The sequence below is a fragment of the Schistocerca piceifrons genome, chromosome X (genome assembly GCF_021461385.2).
Source record: "Schistocerca piceifrons isolate TAMUIC-IGC-003096 chromosome X, iqSchPice1.1, whole genome shotgun sequence".
In the NCBI taxonomy this organism is placed as follows: domain Eukaryota; kingdom Metazoa; phylum Arthropoda; class Insecta; order Orthoptera; family Acrididae; genus Schistocerca; species Schistocerca piceifrons.
The window spans coordinates 216,594,894-216,605,778 of NC_060149.1; the positions used below are offsets into that span (position 1 = coordinate 216,594,894).

General features: G+C 37.4%; 1 protein-coding gene across 1 annotated transcript in view; it reads left to right on the top strand.

Annotated features, from left to right (window-relative positions):
• The window catches only part of LOC124721859 (ubiquitin-conjugating enzyme E2-17 kDa), an 84,289-nt gene extending 75,851 nt beyond the window's left edge, over positions 1-8,438 (top strand). The window contains exon 4 of the mRNA XM_047246994.1: positions 8,134-8,438. Within this exon, the coding sequence (XP_047102950.1) occupies positions 8,134-8,304 (171 nt within the window). The 3' untranslated portion in view covers positions 8,305-8,438. The remainder of the gene's footprint in view (positions 1-8,133) is intronic.
• Positions 8,439-10,885: the final 2,447 nt, after the last annotated feature.

Sequence of the window (10,885 nt, forward strand, 5' to 3'; positions counted from 1 at the left end):
CAGTTGAAGGGCCATGTTGTTGTAGTTCTTCAGTCTTATCGTTTTCCTTATATCTCAGTAGAAGTGTTCTGGAGGATACTTGTACATTCACAATCCAGAATTAAAACTCTCAACAATAATAATGTAATGAAGTTGCTGTATATGAGAGCTGCTAGGCAGTCACAGATTTTCTAAACATACCTTTAAAATGTAGATTGGTGAATTTACTGTGTGTATATACATAGGTGACCCTGCAGCAATATATTTAGCATGTTACGCTCTTGTAGACTAAAGTTTTTGTCAGGAGATATGTTCAACATTGCACAAAGTTGGACTGAAAATATTACAGCAGCTTAAATTTGTTCCCATAGCTGAAAGTTTAACACTTATAGGGAGAGAGAAAGGGAGAGAGAGAGGGGGGGGGGGGGGGGTTACGGATGTGGGTGTGGAAGGTAACCTACATTCTAAAACTGCAGTTTCTGGGACCACAATTAAGACCACACTAAATATTATTCATGTCCATTAAGGACTGTACCTGGCTGCTATCTGGCACTGAAGCATAAAATACTTTGTATTTGTGCAATGTTAATGTGATGCAGTGCGTCAGGTACTGAAAAGAACTTGATCCCGTGGTGTTTTTATGGTCAAGGAAATACTTGTTTTAAGCAATATCTTGAAAGTGTTGTGTGTATAACTGTACCTTATATGAGTGGTTGTTATTTAATGGAAGAATAGATATTTGACCCATTATTCTTACAGGAGACTTCAGTACCAACAAGGAATAATTGTTTATTTTTTAGGGAAATATCAATCTGTCCAGTGTAGACTTAGTTTTTTGACATTTGCTTGATAAATTGATGAGTGAACAGGTAGTGTGCACATCTTAATAATGACTTGTGTTGAGTTAAAACCACCGCTGCGGCTGTATGGTTACTTTATTTAAAAAGCACAGCTGGTTTCATAAAGTTAGCTACATCATCAGGTGACGTCCTGAATAGAAAATAACCATGAAAAATACTCGGAAGTGAGAACATTGGATAAAAAGAATGTTGGATCATTGCCAAAAGTTGCTGAATGTAAGTAATATAAAATGTGACAATGACAAGTACTTACAGTTAGAACATGATACTGAAGTACAAATGATATTAAACATTTTCCCTGATTCGTAGAATTTCACTCCATTTTAAAAATCGTGTCACAGCCCACGATGGGGCTAATAGCCGGAACCTAAAAAGGAGTACATGGCTGTGCCACAACTGACCACAAACTAACATGGACACACGTGGTGGGCCACTAGGTGGTGCATACACGGAAGAGCTAAGGCAGACTGTGTGAGAAAATTGCTAAGAATTGGGTGCACATGAGATTATAAAGTCAAATACTAGCAGTAAAAAATGTTATCTGGCTACTATTGAAAGACATAAATGACATAATGTGGGAAACATTAATAAAGGAAAAAGGAGGGGGCCCATAAAGTATCAAACCATAAAAAAATATATTTCTGTAATGACAGCCTCCACAAATATATTGGCGAGACAGGTAGAACATTTGAGGTTAGGTTTAGGGAATATTCATCTGCCCAGGACTCTTAACTCAGCTTTGGTAGTGTAGATGCTCACTCTGTTACCAGTATTCATCCAATCTTTCTGTGTTGCATAGAGAATGTAAAGGCAATGTTTCTAATGTTCTAGAAAAATTATAGATTTTACGGTGCCTAAAAGCTATGTCATAGTCATACTCTCAACACCCAAGTTGAATTGAAACATAGATTGATCTTGGCTAATTTTGACTATCTCGGTGAATAATCCAGCCTGTTTACCTGTTTGTGCATTGCCTCCCTCTCTATCTTCCTCCTCCTGCCCCCCCCCCCCCCATTTTTTGGTCTTTTTATAGTTTGATACTTTATGGGCCCTTCTCTTTTAGTGTTTTTTTTTTTCCATTAGTGATAGTCACACCATTTATGTCTTTCAGTAGTATCCATTTTAGATTTTCTATTGCAAGTATTTGACTTTGAGATCTTGTGTGCAACCAATTTCTAATATTTTGCTCACACTCAGCATCCACTGGGCATGCGCCACCAGTCTAGTGGTCCGCCATACGTTTCCACGTTAGTTTGTGGCCAGCAGTGGCGCAGCCCTGTACTCCACTCGTCTAATCCACTAAATACGTGGTATAGCATTCTCCAATATTTTCTGTTTACTTCTGTTCTCCTAAACACACCGTATTTTAATGATTTATTTATATTCCTTTTTAGGTTACGGCTATTGGCCCCCCTTCTAGATTAATCTGTTATGGGCTGCAACATGTTTTTTTAAAAATAGAGCAAAAAGTTTAATATACTTTGTGTTCCAGTATTATGTTGTAAGTGTATGTTTGGTCGTTGTCACATTTTATATCACTTGTGTTCAGCCACTTTTGGCAATGATCTGACATTCGTTTTATCCAGGATTGTCACTTCCTGTATTTTTCACAGTGTCTTCTTGTTGAGGCCCTCTTGTTGAGGCCCTCACCTGATGATGTAACTAACATTAAAAATTTGGTCATGCTTTTTAAATAAAGCAACCATACAGCTACAATGGTATTTTTTACTCGACATGAATTATTTTATCTGTGGATGTTAGTTGAATAAACTTCTGTGTTCAATGACGACTTGACAAATTATCTTGGTAATGTATTTGCCTATCGAAAACAAACATTGCTGTTTGTCTGATAACGTGCTTAAGCTAAGGATATGTGTACGATCATCAGAAAAAAAAGTGTGTGATAAAATGATTTGAAATTCGCTCTTAAACTTGATACATAGGCTTGCCCTACTCAGTGTGTACTTCTGCTTCCTTCATTATAGTTTTCTTTAAAAAAAATAAAAATAAACTATAAAGCCAGAATAATCATAGTGAACGTGCCTTTAGGTGTCAGACATTTCATATGTTCTTATGACTGTACATGGTGGTTTAGTCAGACTCATTTTTAAGTGTACCTGATAACATATAGAGGCACTGAGAGAGTATATTTCATGTTGTGGATTCCTGCAGTGTAGTTAAACATCTTAATTTGGTGTTTTGAATAATATCTGTTGTGTGGAAACTTCATGCATTCCACAGATTTTATAGAATTTAGTGTTGTCTTACAAAATGTTGGTATAATATAGGTTGGGTACCTAGGACAACATAAGTGTTATTTTTGGCTGCAGATCAGTATGTAGGTTCAACAAATAAATCTTGTTATAGTTATTGGGCACTTTCTGCATTAATAAGCCTTTTGAAATCTGAGAAGTTATGCCATCTGTAACAACACTTATGTTAGCTACAGTTTTGATATTTTGAGTACAACTTCAACATAAACCACTGAGTCTGCTGTGGTACTATAATAGAGGATGCGCGCTATGTTCTTTCTACTGCCTGAATGTAGGCCCCTTGCTTTCTGGTGGTAAGTAGATAATATATAGCCAACTAATCACCTGGTGTGCACCTTAGAAGTGAACATTATTTTAATGTGAACATATTTTTTAATCTTGTGTTACAGTTTCCATCTTGACTACTTTCTAAACTCTTGCTTTGATTTAGAAGAGAACAAATAATGTTACATATTGCTGACTAACTATATAGTGTCCCCCCCCCCCCCCCAAACACACACAGGATGTTTAAAAAAAGTGTCACATATTCCTGCAGGAGGTAGTATTTGTCAAAATTGGACATAAAATTCCTGTAATGATATGTCTGTAAACCAGTACCAGTTGAGATATGAGCCAATCTGTCCTCTCATTCCCATGTGTCTGTAATGCAGAAGTAGGTGCTATGGGCAATGCTGCATGTGGTCACCATGCAACCTGACACAGCCGTCAGCCATCTTCGAAGTGAATTGTGCACTCTTTCAGATACACCTGGCTCCATACAGATTGCATGGGATGCATTGGTCACATGCTCCTGTAACATCTGCATGTTGTCAGAGAGTTTCAAATGTCCTTTATGACTTTAAATGTTCCCTTAACCATAAATCCAATGGATTCACGTCTGGTGATTGGGAAGGCCATGCTACAGTACCTGGACCAAGCCATTGGCCAGGAAACATTGAGGTGAGGTACTGCCGCATGATCTGTAGAGAATATGGAGGTGCCATGTTGTGCATAATCCAGTCACTGCCTTTCTGCAGGGGTAAAGTACTAAATTTTGCACTGGTTATTTAACTGAAATCTGTGATACACAGTACCTGTTAATCTGTTTGGTAATGTGTATGGCTCTAAGAGTGTCACTGACAACTCCTGTCCATACTTGATCCTAATATCTCACCTCCACAGCTACCTGAGGATTTGCATCTCCCCCCATGTGCGGATTGTGGTAATTTATTATGCCATCTCTTGTGAATCCTGCCTCAATTGTAAGTAAAATGCAGGTTGTGAACTGAGACCCATATATGCGTTAGGCAGAGTTGTTGTGACAAATTCTTTTCTGTGAGTCCATTGCTGTGTTACACTATTAGAATAATTTCCAGTTTCCTTCAGTAACACTACTAATGGAATACACCCCATTACTGGTGCTATCAACTTAGTATCACCTCCTAACAGCAGTGAATACACTATTTCATTGTCTTTGTGTTGGACACTATAAACCAAGTAAACTAGTAAAGTTCTGCTCTTTTACATGCACTTATCACTGCTAGCTGTCACACAGGAATTCCAATAAAAAATTAAAGAAATTTAAGACCTGTAGACTGGTTCTTCTGTGACTTCATAGTACAAAAACTTCATAATTACAAATGGAAACCACAATATTATGTATGTTCTGCAGTAATAATTTATTTTGTTAACCAGTTTTTGGCTTATGAGGCCATCATCTCCAACAACAATAGTATGTTAAAAGTCTGATGATAGCCTTGCAAGTTGAAAACTGGTTAACAAAATAAATTAATTCTGTAGAAAGCCCATAATAATGATCTTTTTGCTAATAAATTTAAGACACTTAGGTTTGTATTTCTAAATCAACAGCTCCTGGACAGTTACGCCAAGCCATCTGTTGAAACTTTAGTATTTGTAAAGCAAATTTGAGTGTCTATTATAAGCTGAAAGTAGGGTAATTTATTAGACATTTGGGTTCTGTTGGTTGTTTGAAACTTACAGCATTCTGGTAATTGTCCATAGCTAATATTATAACAGCAAAAATAATCAATTTTGACAGTATAATGTAACTAGATAGATAAAAAATCTACTCACAAAGTGGCAACGGAAAAAACACATTAAAAAAAGATTTTACTTATGTAAGCTTCCAGCAGAAGGGTTGAAAGGGAGGGAAGAGGGGTGAAGGAAAAGGTCTGGAGAGGGTCAGGAAAGGCACTAGAGTTCAGAAAAGTCGCCCAGAATCCCAGGTCAGGGGAGACTTAGTGGATGGGATGAGAAGGAAAGACTTCCCTTCTCATCCTGTCCAGTAAGTCTCCGCTGACCAAGGGTTCTGGGTGAATTTTCTGAACTCTGTCCCATTTTCTAAACCTCTCCAGTCATTTTCCTTCACCCCTTTTACTTGCCCTTCAACCCTTGTGCTAGGAGGAGGAGTCACTGTCTTCGAAAGCTTGCATAAGTAAAACTTTTTTTTAATGTGTGGTCTTCTGCTTCCACTTGGTGAGTAGACTTTTTTATCTATCCAATTACATTACATAGGTAATATTAGTTGCACATAACTGTATCATTACATGGCAGTGTTGTAATAATATTGCAGTGCTTTCACTAGAACGCTTTGCTGCTGATATACTTTTGTAATAAAATCTCTCAGGGTTATGTTTGTAATATGAAGGCCATTATGGAAGTGAAAATCTGGTTTGATCTGATGTGTTCTCTAATTCGTGTGACGTGTTTGTATATTTGCTATACGAAAATGTCAGTACTGGATTGGGTACCATTTCTATGTCAAACATGTGGGATCATGAAAAGTACTCAATATCAACTACCATTTCTGGAATGAGGCTAAATGTGATAAAACAAGTAAATGGTGTTACAGACCATTATTTTGGAGTTGATGATGTATTAGAAAAGCATGTTGTCACGGAAGAATCTGATCTGTCTGCAGAGAGAGGGATGTGGGGATACTAGTTTGTCTCATCATCTAGGTCATTTGAGACAGAACACAAGCTCAGGTAAGGGAAATATATTAGTTGTGTCCTATGAGGGAACCATCCAGGCATTCACCTAAACTGATGTACGGAAATTGCAGAACGCACATATCTAGATAGCTGTGTGGACATTTGAACCACTGTCCTCCCAAATATAGAGTCAATGTCTTGCCTATGCCACTTTGCTCAGGGATGTGCATGCATGTGGTGGTGGGGGAGGAGAGGGGGGGGGGAGGGAAGAGAGAGATGCTAGAGCATGACTCAAACAAAAAATATATGTTAAATGATCGGAAGGAAGAAGGAGGGAATAATATGTATGTGTGTTCATTATTTGTAGTGTCCTGTGTTGCATCTTTGAGGTGCATCCCTTTTAATCAGACAGGTTTTGGCAAGTAAAATGTAATACACTGAGATGACAAAAGTCATGGGGTAGTGATATGCACACATACAGATGGCAACAGTATCGCATACACAAGGTATAAAAGGGCATTGCATTGGCGGAGCTGTCATTTGTACTCAGATGATTCATGTGATAAGGTGTCCGACATGATAATGATTGCATGACAGGAATTAAGACTTTGAACATGGAATGGTAGGTGAAGATAAATTCATATGACATTCCATTTCAGAAGTCATTAAGGAATTCAGTATTCAGATATCTGCAGTGTCTAGAGTGTGCCAAGAACACCAAATTTCAGGCATTATCTCTCACCACAGACAATGCAGTGGCACATGGTCTTCACTTAACTGAGAGCTGCAGTGTTTGCGTTGAGTTGTCAGTGCTAACAGACAGAACACTTTGTGAAATAACCACAGAAATCAATTTGGGACATAAGACAAACATACCTGCTACTACAGTGCAGTGAAATTTGGTGTCAATGAGCTATGGCAACAGACGACTGATGTGCCTTTTCTAACAGCATGACATCGCCTGCAGCATCTCTCCTGGGCTCATGACCACATTGTTTGGACCCTAGATGAAAATCCATGGTCTGGTCAGGCGAGTCCCGATTTCAGTTGGTAAAAGCTGATGGTTGAGTTTGAGTGTGGTGCAACCCTATGAGCCCATGGTCCCAAGTTGTCAACAAGGCAGTGTGCAAGCTGGTGGTGGCTCCACAATGGTGTGAGCAGCATTCATATGGAATGGACTGGGTCCTCTGGTCCAACTGAACCAGTCATTGACTGGAAAGGGCTACGTTTGGCTACTTTGAGACCATTTGCAGCCGTTCATGGATTTCAGTGGAATTTTTGTGGATGACAGTGCTCCACGTCACTGAGCCACAGTTGTTAATAGTTCGAGGGAATGATTTTGCCATCCAGTTCACCCAACATGAGTCCCATCAAACATTGATGGGAAACAAGAGAGATCATTTGATGCACTAAATCCTGCACTGGCACACTTTTGCAATTGTGGATGGCTGTAGAGGCAGCATGACTCAATATTTCCACAGACAACTTTCAACAACCTGTTGAGTCGATGTCATGTCGAGATGCTGCACTATGCATGGCAAAAGGAGGTCCAACACGATATTAGGTGGTATCCTATGACTTTTGTCACATCAGTGTAACTGACTGCCTGTTTTATGTGAAACTAATGCCAAATGGTTGGGATTAATGAAATGACAGTGGTAGAATGGGTTACTGTGCAATAATATGATGAATAAACCAGGTAAGTGCAACCGGATGTTAACTTTACAAAGAAACGCCATGTTTGTTTAACTGTTGTATGCAGAATCTCTTGTTTCTAATACCTTTAGAGATCTGTATCTGATTGGATAAGCTAATTCATTCCCATTGGTTTTTTGTAAGTCCATAATATTGTAATGTGCTTGAAACAATGTTTGTAAGTGGTGAAATGATAAGAAAACTGAAAAAATTTCATGACATGATCTACAGTATGATTGTGTATGTGCGTGAAGTCAGTCAGTTGTATATCATTACCTGTGAGCTGTCTGAATTATCACAAGTCTTTCTTTAACACAATATACTACCACAAATTCCCATGTATATGTGACGTGAAAGTAACAAATGAATAAACTGAACTTTTTTTTTTATTAGTCTCTCTTAGATGAGCCCAATCCAAATTCTCCTGCAAATTCTGTTGCTGCACAACTATATCAAGAGAACAAACGGGAATATGAGAAGAGAGTTTCTGCTGTAGTAGAACAGTCTTGGATTAATTACCAAGAAAGCAGAGAAGAAACTGTGGATGACAATGGCCAACCTTAGAGAGTAACAGAAGACATTGTATGTGGGTGTCTCCAGTGTCTACAAACTATATAAAAATTATATGTATGATGATGTAGTGAGAATGAAGTAACTCTTTTGTTGAATAACAAAAATAAATTTCACTTTTGTTTTTATATGCAGAGGTATTTTTGTTTCAAATAGAGAGAACTGCTCTCTACTGCTGTCTTTCAAAATGTTATATGTTTGTTGCCATTTGAACCTGTAAGAACTGCTTTCACACTGTGTGGAGGAGGCAACAATTTGTTTTATTTCCTTAAACTGTGTAAAAGTTTCTAAATTTTTTATAGTTCTGTGCAGGGCAAAATGTTGTGACACATAAGTTGAGTTTTCTGATCTGCCTACAGATTTTAAGTACTGTAGCCATGCATGTGAATTACTTACAAATTTTTGTTAATTGTGTGATTAACATTATTGGAGTTCCATCGGATGTAACTGATTGCAAACACTTTAGTATTAAACATGACTGTCTCTCTCCTTTTTTTCTTATGTAACTGCTGCTGCTAGGTTTTTGTGATTTACAACAAATGGCACATCATTTAACACATATGTGAAACAATATAAGCAAAAATACCCAGAAAACCACCTGAAACTGCTATCAGTTGCGTGTGTGGCGCATGCACCTTTTTTGGGGTGGGAGGGGGATTAGTTTGATGGCATCTAACGCATTTGACATTTTTTCACCTTTACAACACTCTCCATAGTGAAAAACTGCAGTGATGGAGTACATGGGGTAGAGCAGTGGACAATTGTTGGTGTATAGTTAATACATTGTACTGTCATCAGGCTCTGGAGATCAAAAATTGTTACACTCAGTTTTGGACTTTGGTCAGTCCATGTTTACTTCCTCCTCCTCCTCCTCCTTCTTCTTCTTCTTCTTAACAGTGACAAATGTTCTACATTGACTTATTAAAAGTATAACATTCATGTAACTGGCAGCAGATTTTATCCATGCATACTGTTTTTCAGGTGGCATCCAGGTACTTTTGGTTAGACTGTTTCATTCCAATAAAGAGAGAGAGAATTGTTCTATTATCAGTACAAAGATTGATTTGTTGAGAACTTGTTAGGTGAATCTTCGTATTGTTTGAGGAACATGAATTATAATGAATGTAAACAAATTGCAGATAATATATTATCAGATTTTACAGTTTTGTGTTTTCTTGTGGATATTTATTAGTAGCAGTAATAGGCTGATGAAAATAATGTAACAGATTATTTTAATTAAAAAATCTGTTGGTGATTCTTATCAAAATATTACTTTCAAATGTAAACAGAATTAGAATATCTACCCAACTCTTACTAACATTAAAATTGAGAGATACCAGAAACAGAAATAAAAGCTTTGCATTTTATGGCTACCATACCTCCAAACAAGCCTCACAAACTAGTTAAAGACTTAAATCTGCCAGCACAGTCATCCTACCCTTTTAAACCCAAACAGTTTTTCTGCATACCTCATATAGTAGATTGCTGCTTGCAGATGTCTGAGACACACACTATATTATGAGTATCCTCTCTTTTGAAAGTGATAAATTGTTACCTTATTAATATTGAAAGGAAGCTACTATTAGCTTTCTACATTGGAAAATAGACCATCTGTTTTTCTTCACACTTGGACAAATGCTTGATATTTTATCAATTTTTGACAAATAGCAATCAATAGCAATCAGTTCATGTTTTCAACTGAATTATGACTGCAGTTGCTCTGGACCTTTATTTTTCATTGACATGCACAGCAGTCCTTGGTTTTACGAACATTAAACTTGCCAGTATCAGACAAAAATGTCAAGTTAATTTTCAACATTTTGTAAGTCGGTTATTAAGTAATCTACTATGTAAGTTGAAAATCTTCACTGAATCTCTCAAGACACCACTTTATTACTGCATGCTCCACCACCCATTTAGTATTGCTACAGTCTTAATTTGATAATGATGATTTGCAAATGGGTTTGCTAATTTCTTGGCTTTATTGAAATTTAAGGTTCCCTGGTGTAGTTCATAAACCTCTTTCTAACAAATATCATTTACAAGAACTTATAGGTATCTTATTGTGCACACTCATTCATAATTTCAGGGATAGAAATAATTATTGTGACGACACTGTGGGCTAAAAAGTGAGACGCCAACATATAAACAAGTGACCTGTATGGAATGACATTGTGAGACGGCTTAGAATACTTATTATAGTATTATGGGAATGGTCTTGTGTATAGTGGTTCTTACAGAATATTTTTTTTGTTTGGTTTACAATAATGTAGTTGTAGCAAAGCAAGGTGGCGCAGAATATGTTTGGATGACATTAAACATAGCTAAATCACTGGCAGAGTGGAAAACAATCACAGTCAGTGCAAGGTGGATATGAAGTTGTGTGTGACCAATAGTGTCCCTTCATAATTGTTCAGAATAGTGTAAGGGTGATTAAAAATGCAGTGACAGTACGGGAAGGTGTTGCAGAGGTGGATAGGAAGTTGTATGTTTCTGGTAGTACCATTTCATAGTTGTATAGAATATTGTGGGAGTGATGAAACATCCAGCGACAATACGGGAAGACTGACCACAT